The sequence below is a fragment of the Pseudopipra pipra genome, chromosome 2, assembly GCF_036250125.1.
Source record: "Pseudopipra pipra isolate bDixPip1 chromosome 2, bDixPip1.hap1, whole genome shotgun sequence".
Lineage (NCBI taxonomy): Eukaryota > Metazoa > Chordata > Aves > Passeriformes > Pipridae > Pseudopipra > Pseudopipra pipra.
This window is the reverse complement of record NC_087550.1, coordinates 49,237,357-49,253,690: the sequence shown is the minus strand read 5'-3', so window position 1 is coordinate 49,253,690 and position 16,334 is coordinate 49,237,357. Positions and strand designations below refer to the sequence as shown.

The window sequence follows — 16,334 nt, the reverse complement described above, 5'->3', positions numbered from 1 at the left end:
ACGTGATGCAACAAATCTCAATAGCAGACCTCAGGGAGTGCAGAGGTGACTTTACCTAATTTGCTCATCGAGTTGATTCTACCCACTCACTTTTTGATCCACTTACTCAGAAATACCAAGGAAAGTATGCCAAACTCAAAGGGTCATGTCTGACAGAGAGGACAGGAGACTTCAACTGTCACAGCATCGCTGTATATTAGTGAGATATTTTATGAGTTCTTACGCTTCTCAAAGGCAAACTGTCCTTTAGACAGATCTTTTATTTTATACCCTATAGGTGTCAACAGCTAGTAAGTCATTACTGCCCATCAACTTGGTTTACTCATTCTGAATGTCTTTGGGGCTGTAGTCTATCATCCTGCTAGGATGCCAGGAAGAGGAGCAGCACATACAATTTGGTTTAACCTTGCCATCTTCCACGATGAAAGCACAGATTGAATCAATCTACTGTTGAAACAAAGAATCATAGAGGTGAAGGGACCTCTGGGGATCACCTGGTCTAACTTGCCCTGCTCAGGCAGGTCCACCTACAAAGCAGGATGCTCAGGACCATGTCCAAATGGCTTGTGAGTTATCTCCAAGGACAGAGACTCCTCTTTGGTCAATGTGTGCCAATGTACAGTCAGTGTGCACAATAAAAATGTGTTTCCTGATGTTCAGGTATAATTCAACATCTGAATGCTTGCTTTAAAGTCTTTATGCAAACAAGATATTCCTCACTGTTTTTCAGTTTTACTGAGTCAATAATGTTCTTGGTTATCAATGCAAATCATTCTCTTAACATTCCTCCATGGTCTCTTAAGAGGCTTTGATACATCTGTTTTCACTCAATAGTGAATTCAATATTACATTCGTATCAGTCTCAACAGCTCTGCTACTAATCTCTACATATCTAGATTGAAGAGCAACAGATTCACCACGTATTCACATGGCCATTGTACACCTTTTACTGAGATTACTGTATACCAACTTTTTATTATGGAGACTGCTGATATTTTAAAACAAATAATGAATGAGCTTGTTCTGGTGTAACTGCCCTCAAATTTTGTGACTGGTGGACTACTACTGTATATAAGGAATCAGTTATGGACTGTTACACTAAGATGACAATTACTATGTACAAAAGCAAACATTTTAGTTTCCTTTTAATTCAGGTTGGAACATAATTCGTTATTTTAATAGAATCTGCATGTAACGCAAGGGAGAGACTAAAACCAGCAAAAGGGTAGCATCTAGAAAAAACGTTCATTTTTCTATTCTGAGAGTGTCAATTAGGAGTAGGTGTTTCTGAAACAGGAAAAAAAAAATGGATATATTCCAAGGGTCTGAATATATTCAGTCAGCCATTTTGAAAGCCAAGTGTTTAAAAAGGTAAGATCTTTGAATAATCATTATTCCCATTTTAGAAAAGAATTGTGAGAAGACATTGCAAGGCCATGTGCCTGCAAAAGAAGTAAATATGCTGAAGTGAGTCCTGAAGCAGAGTTGCAATAAAGAGGCAGAACATATTTCACAAAGGAGATTTTTGTTTCTTTTAATACAGGCTGACACCAAGGTGATTTTTTTTCTGAACACTGAAAATTCTAAATATTAACACCTTTCATGTCGGTTGCATTGCCAAATTTACTTTGTTTCTTGGTAGCTACACTTTTCTTTTTGTTCCTCAAATCCTTTGGTGTTGTTTTGTTTTCCAGCAGGTACAGAAAACTTATCACCAACACAGTTCAGAAACAGAATGCATACAAAATACCTTACTATATTAGATGAGAGACAGACTAACATCAGTCATTCTGTGTGATGATAATCAGAACTGTCTGTAGACAGGAAAATGGGGAGAGGGAACCACACAGCAGACTATATTCATCTTTTTATTGATGGTACATCATTTTCAGGCTACCCACAGAAAAAATGGTTTCTCTGTTTGATTTTAATAGTTCTTCAACAGCTAGACAAGCATTTGTACTTCTTCATGTTAAATACCTGGCTCTCAACCTCAGCAACAGAAATCTATCTCCCTGTTTTAAGCTGTTTAGATATATGTTTTCCACTTGGAAAAACTCACCCAACCACATTCAAAAGAAAGTTACATATCTAAATTTTTATTTCACCTTAGAGCTGTCGAATCTTCCAAGTATTTCTAGCAGTTTTACAACTTGTATTCTTGTATCTTCTTCACAGAAGAAAATCCATGAGGAGTTCCTACCATAGGTAACAGAGAAGCTAAAAACAGAAATTAAAATTTTACCAATGAAGTGGCTAATGAACAAAATGACAAATTCAAGGCACATTCCCCAAATATAAGTACTTTGCAATCAATTATTCATTTATACAGAAACAGAAACTTTTACTACTAATTTAGAATTACATAATAAAGGACTACAGTGAATGGATAAAGAGAATGACTCTGCTGATATCTCTTTAAAAAGCACCAGTTATTCCAGAAGAAAGGGAACAGGGATACATAAAGGATGTCTACTCAGAAACATACAGGTACTATATAGATCTAATAGCCACCTATGAATTCAGAAGTTCATAGATAGCAGTTTAAGTTACCTTCCCCCCTGTACCTCAGCTTTCTTCCAAGGGGTCCCACCATTGGGCATCTAACAGCACTGCAACAATCAATGCCTAATGACAGGTTTTCTGACAGCTGTTGGACACTGATCATTCCCAACCTAAAAGCTTCATTAGCTTTTCCAGTACAGTGAAACTATAGATTGAAAGGACTACCCTACCTTCCTTGAGGCTAGCAATAATCTCAATGCAGGATTCCTGACTCCTTAAAAAAAAAAAAAGTCATTTCTTGTTTTTCTGCTCCTCCTGGCTTAATTCTTCCACTACTTATCAGAACAAAGCCTTATTTATTAATGACAACCTAATGGAAAAAACCACAATCTTTATTTGTCTAGTTTCCTTTGCATGGCTTTTACGTGGATTCAATTAAACAAACTGTCTGAGGAGAGGGATAAGAAAACTAGTACCTATGAACATCACATTTTGCTTTCTCTGCAGCATTTGCTACTGATAAAATCAGCAATGAAAAGAAAGAGCAGAACTGTTAAGTCAGCAAACAAACAAATCCCCTCAAAAAGCCAAACTCACTATCTGAGAAATACTTCAGCTAGAAAATGTGATACCTGCCTCTGCAGGTATTTTAATTACATGCTAGAAGCACAAGATGGTTGCCAGGTGTTAAACTAGTTCAGCCTTTTTTCATCTGGGATAAGTCATTGTGCTGATTTGGGCTGGTTACTGCTAAGCAGGGCTTACATAGCTTTGAGGCCTTTTCTGCCTCTCATCCCGCCCCATCAGCGAGTGGGCTGTGGGTGCATAAGGAACTGAGAGGGGACACAGCCGGGACAGCTTACCCCAGCTGACCAAAGGAATATTCCAGAGCACACAGCGTTATACCCAGCATATAAAGCTGGAGGAAGGGGGCACATTTGCAGTGATGGCATTTGTCTTCCTAAGTCACTGTTACATATGACAAAGCCCTGCTTTCCTGAGGATAGCTGAACATCTGCCCATGGGAAGCAGTGAACGAATTCCTGGTTTTACTTTGCTTGTGCACATAGCTTTTGCTTTACCTATTAAACTGTCTTTATCTCAGCTCACAAGTTGCCTCCCTTTTACCCTTCCAATTTTCTCCACCATCTCATCACGGGGGAGTCAGTGAGAAGCTGCATGGAACTTAGTTGCTGGCTGGGGCTGAATCATGACAGTCACCACCCTGAAAAGCTACCTTTCCTCTGTGTCTTGCAACAATATTTTATTTTTCACTGCTTTCTTCTTAAGATAATCTGCTAAACTACAATAGCCAGAAGAACTCACGATCCATTCATCCTTTTAGTTCATAAGAACATATACTTGATGCCTAGTCAACACTGAAATCCAGGTAACTCTGACATTTAGGCAAGCAAACAAGATAAAATCAACTGGGAAAAACAGCTGCCCCCCTCTGAAACTTGCCAAACAAGTACAGAAAGTGCATCAGATACCGTCGTGTTTTTAAATATGTACGGTATTTAATGCCCTGGGAAGACTGCAGGTTTTTCTCTCACACTTTAAGGCTCAGCTAGAACTTCAGGAGAGAAATGTCTGGAAATACAGGAAAGCAGGTGGGTGAAAGGCAAAGGGAAAACACTAGAGTGATCCCCACAAAAAGAATTACGGAATCTCACGAATATAGCACAAATAAGTTCACAAAAAGAATGATCTGTTCATCTACCTATTGATGGACAATGAGAATTATTTTCAAGGCTAAGCACTTAAGGCCTGCAGAGAGTCTTATGTAGACCTCATAGTACACAACTTTGGAGTTCAGACTGCAAGGAGCCATTGGAACTACTCAGCTAAGATACTGTTTTAGATAATAATGTTTTAAAAAGGGATTTATTCTCTGCCTAATGAACATGACTACCGAGAAGAAATGTAGTGGGCCTTCTGGACACAATAAGGGTACTGCATTTTATATCACAATTACAAGCATCACCAGCTGTTGCAGAGTGGGCCAAACTCCCTTCTTCCTCTATTGTCCATTGAGAAAACAAAACCTTAAAAGCCTCAATATACTTCTAAACTATTCCATGTATTCATTTGCCAAAAGCAGTAAGTGAAAGAGTAGACAAGAAAAAAATTATTATTACAGAAGTATTAAGATGGCAATCCTCTACTTAAGATTCCCCTTCTGATTTCTGAAGAATTTTCTTCTGCTTTCTCACACAAATGAGCATTTCTATTTTTCATTCCAAGTTTTGCTCTCTTAGAAAAGCTGTATCTGTAAATCCTGTCACCAAATATAAACAATTCAGAAGAGGAACTACTAGGTCATTGAAACAGGAGTTAAGAAGGAAAAAAAAAAAAAAGATGATTGATAGTTGGAACATCATTTTCCAGTTTTTCATTTTAGTTCAAATCTCCTTTGTTACTTTTCACAGTTTACATATATCTCAAAGACAGCTACTATACAAGCACTATTTTCATGTTCCTACACACACAGAAAGCCATGGAGAGCAGAAGGAAAAGCATCTTGTCCTGCAACCACTCTGACAGAAAAACCTCCCCCTGAGTCAGTCTAATAAATTACATTGACTAAATTAAACCTCGAGAGGCTGCCAGGTCTCTGGCACTGATTTCAAATACAAGCTTCAAACAAAAGATAGCCCTCAGTACCATGGAGCTTAAGGACCTTCTGAAATAAGAATCATTGGTTCCTGACAGTTTGCAAGATACTACCATAAATGCAGCATGTCTTCCTTAGGCTCATCGGCATAAGCTAAAACCAAGAGGTATTTGAGACTACCTGCCTTCTCCTATCAGACTAAGATGAAAATTGGCTAGATAAGCTTCTAAAAAGATGCTGAAACCTACAGCTTCTCCCTATAGAGGCATACCACCTCTTATAAACACTATAAACTGTAACAGATAGAGACCCCAAACAGTATTATCTTTTTTTTTTTTAATGAATCTACTTCATTCAGTCAAGTAATCTGAAAGCTCAAAAGTTCTGAAATACCTCACACCTTATTCTGTGAGAACTGGGAACCAAATAGAAAAATGCACACTTAAAAATGTTATTTCTTTTGACTAGTTTACTTCCCTGATAATTTTAAAACGCACAACGATTCAAAGAAGGTAGTTGTTCAGTTACATTCTATTATTATTGTTACTTAAAATAGCTTTCTCTGATTTAACTAACAGAAAATTGCTTTGGAAAACCAAAAAAAATGTAGAGTAAGAAAGTGAAAATATAAGGTTGCAACTCTCATTTGAAAACTTCTGAGAAAAGAGGCCTGAATTCCCAAAATAACTGGCATTCATTACACTTACTCTCTCATTAATGGCAATATTGTCCATGCACCTTCATGACTGTCCATCTGATGAATAAGCAGAACCGTAGGGAATTCCTTTAAGAAAAATAAAAATATTCCCATTAAACTTGAATTATATGTACTTTTTTCCTAAATATCAACTAATCTTAAAAAAATTACTCTGGAATGACTTTCATTGTTTTTGACTGGCAAGTAGCCTTGAAGAATAGATGACTTAAGATGGTATGAAACAAGGTGATCTGCAATTTAGGGGAAGTGCTTCTTCCAACTCATACTTTCTTAATTCTCTGTTAGTTATAAAGGTAACAGACTTCAAATTAAATGCTTTGTATAGGTCCCATGTGATCAATACATCATAGTAATTTCTTTACCATACCATTAAATCTTATACTGTAAAGAAATACTAATAAATAACGTGGGTTATTCTACAAAGGCTTCCATTGGACAATCCTGTTACACACATCTTAAGGTAACAGTTCTAACACTCTGCTTTGAGTTGAGCTTTGACCTGTTGCACTAACGTCGCGACAAAAAACCATGGGTTCACAAAGAAATCAAAATGAGGAGTCAGCATTTTTTCTTTCTGAAATATCAAAGAAGATTCCTACAAAGGAAAATCTTTTTCATAAATTTCTTTGCTCTTTTGTTACTTGAAACCTCTTTGATGTGGCAGATCCCAATGTCTAGCAGATAAGCTATCATTCTTGGGTAGTTCCTAAGAAAATACCATTTAAACATGGCCTTCTGATATATCAAACTGCATGATTTATAACATATGTAAAAAGTTGGAGATACATAATTCCCATAATACATCCCCTATATAGGCAGTGTGTTACTCCATTAACAAGTACAATCCTACACTGCAGCATCATTCTGTCTAGGTGTTGGCACCCACCAGCTAAAGAGAAGGGAAAGGTTCCCCACTCACAGCCTGTCAGGGGGTTACTGCCCACAGGGACGCAGGGTTCACCACAGGATTCAGGGGAAGAGCACTTTGGGATGGCACCAAATTTTATTATGAGATGTTTAGGAAACAGGAGGTCCCAGCTTCAGGAGATCCTCTGGGCAGCAAGAGTCAGCTACTGGTAGGGTTCTAAGTCTGTACCAGGTACCAGAAAGGTCCATTTGCATGTGTGTGTCTGTGTGTGAGGCCAGGGGTCAACTACTTAATGCACTGAATATAAAAGCTACTGGGAGGATCCATACTCTCTCTGTGTGTGTGTGTGTGTGTGTGTGCATAAATGTGGATTCACAGGAGGAGGGCTGAGCACCAGCAACTAGAATGGAGCAGGCTTTCATCCTGACCAGCCAGAGAGGTGAAACAAGGTCAGGCTACTGCTCCAGTTTGTGTTTGTGAGAGTGCTGTGGTGTCCATGTTGATCTAACTGGAAGACCATGTGTATATGTGTACATGTAATGTGTTGTGTGTGTGTGTGTGCACACACATGTGCCCAACTGGAACACGCGCTCAGCCTTGCTGCTGGTTGGACCTAGGGACACAGAGCTGCAGAAGCCTCTTGCCTCTGTCAGCCTAGTGGGTTCAGAGCTCCTAAGACAAACCACCTTGCTCTCTCAAGGGCCTAATTCCTTTCGACTTTTCCACCTATGACAAACGTTGTTTGATGAATGCTTTTTGTTAACAATTCCATTAATATAAAATTAACATGTAAACATAAAAATAATTTATCTTCTAAGAAAAGCTGTAAGGTAAAGTTTGCACTATCTGCTGACTCAGTCAAGTTTACTTTAAATCCTTTTTAAAAGCAATTAAGCACAGCAGCTAGAAATACATAAACCCTCCAAATTTCATACATTCAAGAAAACATCTCTACTGCTCTAAGGAATAACTGTGTCTCAGGAATGCATCAACCTTACACAAAGATAAAGATGTACTGGTTTTGAAAATATTTATGCTATTTGGAATGACCCAAATTGAAAAGAAATAATATCAAAACTTTAATTTGGAACAAGATATTCACTTGCATCTCATGATTTATGGTTCCAGTTCAAGCCAGTCTATCAAATATGTTTCTGCTTACTTCCAATTCACTGCAAAACCAAAGAAGTCCAGGGGTTTTTTGTGGAAGTGGCAAATCTTAGTCATAGTATGCTCAATATCTGGTATCTGACTAAAATGTAGCCACTTCATGGTAAAAACATAAAATTATGTCTGCTTATGGGATTGCAGATAGAAACATAAAAAAGCAGACCTCTGTCTTTACAAGAACATTTTTTTTTACAAACACACAAACCCTGCAGTTATGCTAGTATTTGTAGGTAGCCATGTATTTCATGTACAATAGGATCCAGACAAAGAAAAAAGTAGTTAGTAATAGCATATTCAGTGTCTATATCACACTAAAGGCTGAAGGTAGGTTAATTTCAGATTAAAAAAAAGCATTTGTCCATGAAAAAGGTACAAAGTAAATTACATAATCTAAGTAGCTGTAACATATGCTCAGGTATCTCTTTAACAAAAAATGCCCACCTATTTCCTTTGTGCAGATAAAAGGAGTGGTTATAAAGAAAAAGCACTCTCTCTTGAGCTAATCCAACACTTTTAGAAGGTATCTTTTCTCTTTGGCATTCTCATAAGCCTGTTCTTTTTCTCTACCCAACTTCCTCTAAAACATGAAAATACATGTCCCTTCATGTTCCTTTGCTTCCACTCACCTCTAACAATGAATCAATTTTGATTTAATAAAGGAGATGCTTAAAACACACTGTACAGGTAAAATAGCCTCTTTCAAAAATACAGGATGATCTCTGTTGCTTTTTCTCTCATTTTATGTATTTTCACTCTGAACCTTGTCGAACACGGCTGACCTATTCATTTTATTTATTCTATCTTCAGTACATGGATGGGGGAAAAAAGGTAAAAAGTACCTGATGTCAGCTTTGAACAGTGGAAGGGCACATGCAGGCGAGCTCATCAGGGGATGGCTAGACAGTCAAGGTAGTGATATGTGACTTACACACTGTGTCTGCTTATCTCATAAAACTCCCCCACAAATGCATCCATAGCCTGTACTGCATTCAGTAGCTATTCTATCTTGAAACTACTGTTTTCACAGTTACAGGGCACATATGTTTTCACACGTATCAACATTTTATGTATGGCACAAGCAAAGTATCTAATAATCTAAATAAAATAATTTATTGCCCTCCCCACTTTCACAACTAAGCTGACTTTAAAGGGCAAAACCAAAAAAATGGAATTGCTTGTGGTCTGAAATACAATATAAGACATTTTTACTCCATTTTTACTACCTACTCTATCATCACAGTGAGATCAGCAATACCTGCTACAGATTGCAATTTCAAACTCTCCATAAGCAAAAAACTAAGTGTGAATAAAGGGGTTAGATCCACTTTTTCAAATCAATTCAAAAGACATTGACACAGCTTCATTTGTACCTTTACAACCATTAAGTATTGTTTATGCAAGTTGAAGATGCTAGCAGCACACTCAATTTCACAGCAAATCATCAACAGAACTAAAATCAAACTCTGGTTCTTGAATCTGAACATTGGAAGTCCTCTTCATTAAAATGAAAACCCCTGTGGGAATAGCATATCCAATAAAGAAAAAGATAATTCAGAATAAAAGAATTTTAAACAACTAATTAAGAGACTTGCTAACCCAAAACAAGTATACGTATTATTTCTGCACTACCTGCAATTTCATATTAATCTACCAAACCCTATATGAGAAATGCACAATTTACAGAGAACAAAACAGTACAGTGTAAAAACAAAGGTTTCGTAGACTAAAGGGCTAAAATGGGTCTCTGTAAGCACCCAGCATGGCAGAGATCATCCCCATCTAAAATAGGATATCCAGAGCCACAGCTAGGTCATATCCTCTATGACCCACTAGCACATCTGTTCTTGCTTTGTTTTCCTACAGAATAGAGTTCACTGAATTTCATCTAAGCAGAACTAAACCTTGCAGTAAGTGTATTGTTTTGTGAGAACATGCTTTATTAGAACATAATTCAAACTAGATCTTGCTGAGCACTATCAATTGTATGTCCTATGTGACATGTAAGAAGAGCATAAAAACAGACAGGGAACTGTGATGAAATGTAAAACATTGTAGTAATCTTTTCATTGTTATATTACTGAGTCGCCTGATCAGAGCAATTGGCAAGCTTGTAACACATTATAGAAAAACACAGGAGTGTATAGGAATCTGCTCTTAATGAGTCCCATATGCCAATATCTGCAGGTGTCTTGCATATATCCCCGTGTTTTGTAATTTTAATATACTCATGAAGCCCAGAGCTGAGAGGCAGGAGAGGGGGATCTTAAACCCTGGACACTGCTGTTCAGTTGCACAGCTCCAGAGTTAGAAATGTTTTCCTAGTCTCTACATGCTCTACAAGCACTTAACAACATCTTCCCTACTCTCTCATCTTCTTTTCAGTAATCAATCCTAAGACACATTCAGAGCTAGCCTACCTACCCTCTTCTCAGCCTTCCCTTGGGAGGTTAAATAAGCCAAGCTCTTACAGTCATCCGTTATGACTACTTTGATAATGTAGAGCTGTGGAATACATATTGAAGTCTCCCTACAGCTTTATTTTCACAAACATGCCAATTCTGTAGATATCCTGAAGGATTTCTAAAATTACATAAAGTAAGAGCAAATCTCCTGCTTCTAAACCCAGTGGGGCAGACAATTTGCTAGGAACTGCCAACGTCAAATATTACACTGTACAAGATGTCTTCTCTATATTCTAACAATTTTTTTAAACATTGAAAATTACAATACACGTTTTGAATATTTTTCATGTTTTAAAGACATAAATATCAATTTTATCAGAGCATTATGTCCAAGAATCCAGGACAAAATATTATTTCAATATACTCATTCAAATAAAACCCACAGATGATTTAAAGTACTATTTTACAATACTACTGTAACAAAAGAATGTTGCTTCTGTTTAACAAGTCAGTTATTTGGGATCTTCTCCAAAGTTGCCTTGTCTATTTTAATCCTTGCTCTATTTCTCCCTTCAAGCTGCACCCATAGAAGAGCTTGGGTCGGATAGGACTTCAAAGGTCATCTAGTCCAACCCCCTGCAATGAGCAGGGACATCAACCAAATCAGGTTGCTCAGAGCCCTGTCCAGCCTGACCTTGAATGTTTCTGGGGGTGGGATATTTTTTCTGGGCAACCTGCCAGCATTTCACCACCCTCATTGTAAAAAGTTTCTTCCTTATGTCTAGTCTGAATCTACCCTCTTAGTTTATAACCATTACCCTTTTTCTTATTGCTACAGGACCCACTAAAACATCTGTTCTCATCTTTCTTATAAGCTCCTTTTAAGTACTGAAAGGCCACAATAAAAACTCCACAACAACAAACCCCATGTTGCTAATAAAGCATAATATCCAATAATCTTTTGCTCCTCAGGAAGCCTGAAGTAATAAAATATAATCTACTATTTTCCATTAGAGAGAATCTCTATTTCTGTTCTACTCTCAGATGCCTGGTTATCATTTTAAAAAGGAACTGAGTTTTCATAATATATTATGTGTAATTTCAGAGAGTTCAGGGAAAGGCCATAGCAGTACCCTGCTTTCATAAATCAAGATCAAGTACTTTGTGCATGTCTGTCATCAAATGATCTTACATTAAAGAGAAGACCAAAGCATTTACCTAATTGTATGGAAGTAATAACTGGAGCTTAAAGTAATTTGGAGCGTTCCTGACTCTAACTACAGATTAGAGGGAAAAAAAAAGACATTTTATCAAAGAAGTAATTTTAATCCTTTTTCCTACTATACGTTATATCAAAATCCTCAGAACACAACTTAGCTGCCCCAAAACATACCTGAATGCATAACCAAGCACTGACTCAAGCGCTTGCATGCTAGAACCAACAACTCATTGCCTGGGAAAACAGTTACAATAAGGATTTGTATCTGATGGGACTTCTTATGCAGCTAGCTTATGTAATAAATTATTTCATCATCAAAAAGAAAGCTTTTTACTACAATATATTTCTGTCTCAAAAATCTATAATCATCATTGATGTAAGATTTTCATGTGGTAAGGATGCTGGCAGCCACTGACTTTTTATTTTATTGGGTTGTTCTTCAACAATATCGGGAGTAAATTTCAGCAACATTGCCAGTTCCTAACATGCTGCCTAGACTTCCAACAACTGGAAAATCAGGAGAAGGTCCAGTAAGGTTTTTGTGATCCAGAAATAATTCACCTGTGCTCAGCAGTAATCAGAGTTAATTTGATTTGCATTATGTTGATGTGGCATCACAAGATTTTCCTCAACTACTGGTACAAACAAGTGCCCTGCAGCAAACTGTCATACAAAGAATTTATAAATACACCTACGTTTTCCATTGTCAGGAGGAAAAAATGTGTCAACATCAACACAATTGCTCCCAACCTCAGAGGTGAAAACCTGAGCAGATCATAATTCAGATGAGCAGGACATAAGAAAACTCAAGGAACTACTAAATCGAAAACAAATAAATAAATATTTTTCATCAAAAAAATATGTTCATCAACAAATCAATAACGTGCCCCATCCTCCAGTTAGGCAAAAGACATAGAGTAGCTTTAATTATCTGGGCTACGTGTTTCAAAGACCAAAAGGAAGTTTTCTGGAGTATTCAATTAGTGCTTGCTGATAGATTTGTCAACTCCTGACCTTTCAAACGGAACAATATAAAAACCTAACCAATTTCATTCTTCTAATTGAGATGTGAACAACATTCAGAGATATTGACACATTTCAAATTGATTATCATCATTATAAATCTTAATACCTTGTAAGAAAGACTTATTTACTAAATAAAATTCAAACCTATCAGTACAATTGAGACCTTGACCAAAAGCAGCTCCTACTGCTTCCTAGCACTGCCTCATATAATCAGTACAAGTTAGTCCACTTTTGTGCATTTTTTTCCCTCATCATTGCACTATCTTGTGCATCGTTGGGTGCACAAGTTGTATGTCTTTGGGATGAAACTAAACCAAAGGATGTGCCGCAACTGCTAATGGACCTCCAGTTCATAGAGTCAACTCAGAACTAGTCCAAAGTAAAGCCCTTTGCAGTGTCATGTAAAACAAGGGCCAGCTCCTCAGCAACAAGTGCACTGCTCTCCAGGTTTGCTCCTATTGTACAACACTACCTGCTAGTATAGAAATAGTCCAAATAAGCAGTATGGCACATCTGTTATACTTTCAGTTAACTGGGATTTAATAAAATAATAATATAATTACTTGTATTTTAAGTCAGTCTAACATTTAGTTTAAGCAGTAGTCCGAATTTTGAAAACTAAGACTATTAACTTGCTAAATAAAAGTGTAGTTTTGGAGGAAGAAACTTAATCAGTATGAAAGTTATCACCAATTTAGTCTGCTTTTAATTTTATTTTTCCTCCTCTAAGATCCCTCATCTTCCCCCTAGATATCCCATATCTTTCCTGTTCTGTTCAGTATCACAAACTAAATCTTATTTTGTAACAAGCCAAATAAAAAGATGTGGAAAAAATCTGGAAATGTTTCAAGTGCTTATTATAATAAATGCTACCACAGGTGTGTATAATTAGACAGTAGCCTACAATGGCAACAGTGCATTGTAGTAAAGTGTCATTTGTTTGCTTTTCACTTGTGTGAATAAAAAGCAGTGAGGAATACTATCTTCACAGCTCACGCTTTACAAGAATTCTAAATAAATGCAATCACACAAAATACAGACGTGGTATACAGTACATTTCTATTATTCATGAAAGTAAGAATTAATGGTGAACCACTACAATTATGTTGCCAACTGATGTAGGATTCTTTGTTTAGAATGTAAGATAGGATTTTAGTATTGTGAAGTGAGTTTTTGCTTAAAAGTAAAATCCTTCTCAATCATAACTAACGAATAAAAACATTTCAGGTTGGATATTAGGAAAGATTTCTTCACTGAAAGAGTGGTTAAGCACTGGAATAGGCTCCCCAGGGAAATGGTGGGCTCACCATCCCTGAAAGTGCTCCAGAAATCAAGTAGACATGACATCTCATGATATAGTTTAGTGGGCATGCCAGTATTAGGTCAAAGGCTGGACTTGATGATCTCTGAGGTCTTTTCCAACCTTAATGACACTATGATTCGAACAATGAAATTAAGCAATTTATGAGGTTCAGTTGATTCTTTTAATATCAGCAGGATTGGCAATATAAGTAGATTTTTATATTTAACGACAAATAAGCCTGAAGCATCTTTCACTGACAGCAAGTTTGAGGCAGTCATCTCCATAGCTAACTTAGTGTCATACATGGGGCAGCAGGTCCCTCCCCCTCAACAGTCTTACCAAAGACCTAAAATATGGTTTTTAACTAAGGAACAAGGGAAGGAACAGCAGAGCAGAAGCAGCTTCCACAAGGCAAGAAATTTGGTAAATGTATTTTAAGGACTTGTACAGATGCTCAGGAGAACTTAAAACTGTCAACAGGTACTGATTTTAAGGGTTTAAATTTGATGATTTAGTAATTCTACTCTCATGTATACTTGAACACTCTGTTCAAAGATGACTGAGCAATTTTAATACAGCAGACAGCAGTCGCAGTGGAGGAGGAAGCTTTATAGCAATTTCTTATTCTATACTAATAAAGATACACCTTAGTAAAATGGTTTTATTCAAATCCTATTAGGTATGCAGAGATTGGTGTAGAAGAGGCTGAGAGAAGCACATAGCCTAAAGCACTTTAAACTTCCAAATTTCTTGTATATATTTTGCCCTGACATGACAAATCATCTCTGTGAGGTGACAGGTCCTGTTTTCTGCATAAAAAATTCAAGGCAATTACCACATATTTGTGGTATATGATGTGTAAGGCAGGGCTGAGAGGAGCCCATTTATCCCTACTAAAACATTTAAAAGATCTCATTAGTGCAGAATTATCTGACTTCTACCAATTCCTTCAAATCTGCTGGGTATCTATCACAGGAAAATGATCCTGTTCACCTTCCAGCACTACAGTGTAGGTAACTTTTACACTTTCAATAGTTAATGAACTAGACATCAATTTTGCTGATAATAAAGCCTGTCAATTGTCAAAAGGACGCTGATACCTTTGCAGAATGAGAAGCAAGGGCATATCAGAAAGTCAGAGTTCAAACAATTAAAACAAAAAGCTGAGAGAACAGCTGGAGGAAAGCAAAGATAAAACGAAAGTCAGTCAAATCTGTAAAGCCTTGCAAGACAATTCAAGCCCTTGAAGACATTCAAGACAATTGTGAAATAAGTTTTCAAAACTGAACAGTAGCTCTGTGCACTTTTCCTGGAATACTTTCAAAAGGTTGTATTTTGAAGGCACCTCATCCTTCAACAAAATTGAGTTTAGATGCATTTCAGAACTTGAGCACCCAAATATTGAGGCTCCAGAATGAGCAGTTGCATTAAGCATTTTGGAGACAAACTAGGGACTCAACAGGAAAGCAAATGACTAGAACATGCTGATATTAGACAATGTATGTAGAGCAGAATAAGTAACACAAGATAAAACAAACACAGATGTTAATACGGATAAAAAAGTGGAAACGGGAACTTCATAGACTGAGCACTTAAATGCAATGCTTATTAGGGTTTATACTGCAAGCTCTGTCCACATAATATAAGTGAAGTTTTATTGACAGATTTGAAAAATAAATGTAAATATTAAAGTTTTGGATGATGTTACAAACACAAGTCGGGCAAAACAAAAGCAAAGCAAGGGGAGAAGAAAGATTGGTTAAAATGAAGTTCCCACTAAACTTTATAGAGTAATCTGAAAATGAGGCCATATTAAATGCTAAATTAATCCACCAATTTGTTCTCTATTTTGAAGAAGAAATCTAAATTACACAAGGTACAGATACGCAAGTTTAGGAAAAAAATTCAACTAGTACAGCAATATTTAGGTGTTCATTGTTTAAATGCGAAGGGGGAGGATGATGGGACAGAAGAAAGAAAATGACAAAAAAATCTTGTTTCCAGACTTTTCTATTCATAAACCAAAGATGATACATGGATTTTAGTAGTTACTGGTAGTATAATCTGACTTAAGCAATACAGACAGAAAAAAAAGCATTACAAAAGCAACACATAAGAGGTACCCAAAACTTCTGGACAAAGATTTGTGTGGTTTCAGGAGGCCACTGAGAACAGCTGGAACTTCTTCCTCCCTCTCTTTCACCACAGTTCCATGTTCCCTAATTACTCTAATTGCATGAGTCCTTCCATGAGGGATCTCTGCAGGGACTTCACTTCTTTGAGAAAGAGGTGCCAGATGCTCCATCAGCATCTCTGTCCTCACCACAGAGAAGAGTAGGATTTGTCATCTCAGCAAGATACCTTCACACATTCAATTGCTGGTCACGTATCAGACTCATGACTTTGCTGTGGAAAGAGTCTTGCTGATCAGTCAAAGACTAGGAGGGCCCGAGGCAAGAAGAGTGGTGTACAAGACTAATATCACAGATGACATGACAGTATCTTC

The 16,334-nt window shown here is 37.0% G+C and overlaps 1 protein-coding gene across 2 annotated transcripts in view; it reads right to left on the bottom strand.

Annotated features, from left to right (window-relative positions):
• The window catches only part of B3GLCT (beta 3-glucosyltransferase), a 56,465-nt gene that overhangs the window by 23,780 nt on the left and 16,351 nt on the right, over positions 1–16,334 (bottom strand). For both annotated transcript variants that reach the window (XM_064645490.1, XM_064645489.1), the window contains exons 5-6: positions 5,830–5,906; positions 2,109–2,220 (exon numbers count right to left, since the gene is read on the bottom strand). In XM_064645490.1, coding sequence (XP_064501560.1) covers positions 2,109–2,220; positions 5,830–5,906 — 189 coding nt within the window. The remainder of the gene's footprint in view (positions 1–2,108; positions 2,221–5,829; positions 5,907–16,334) is intronic.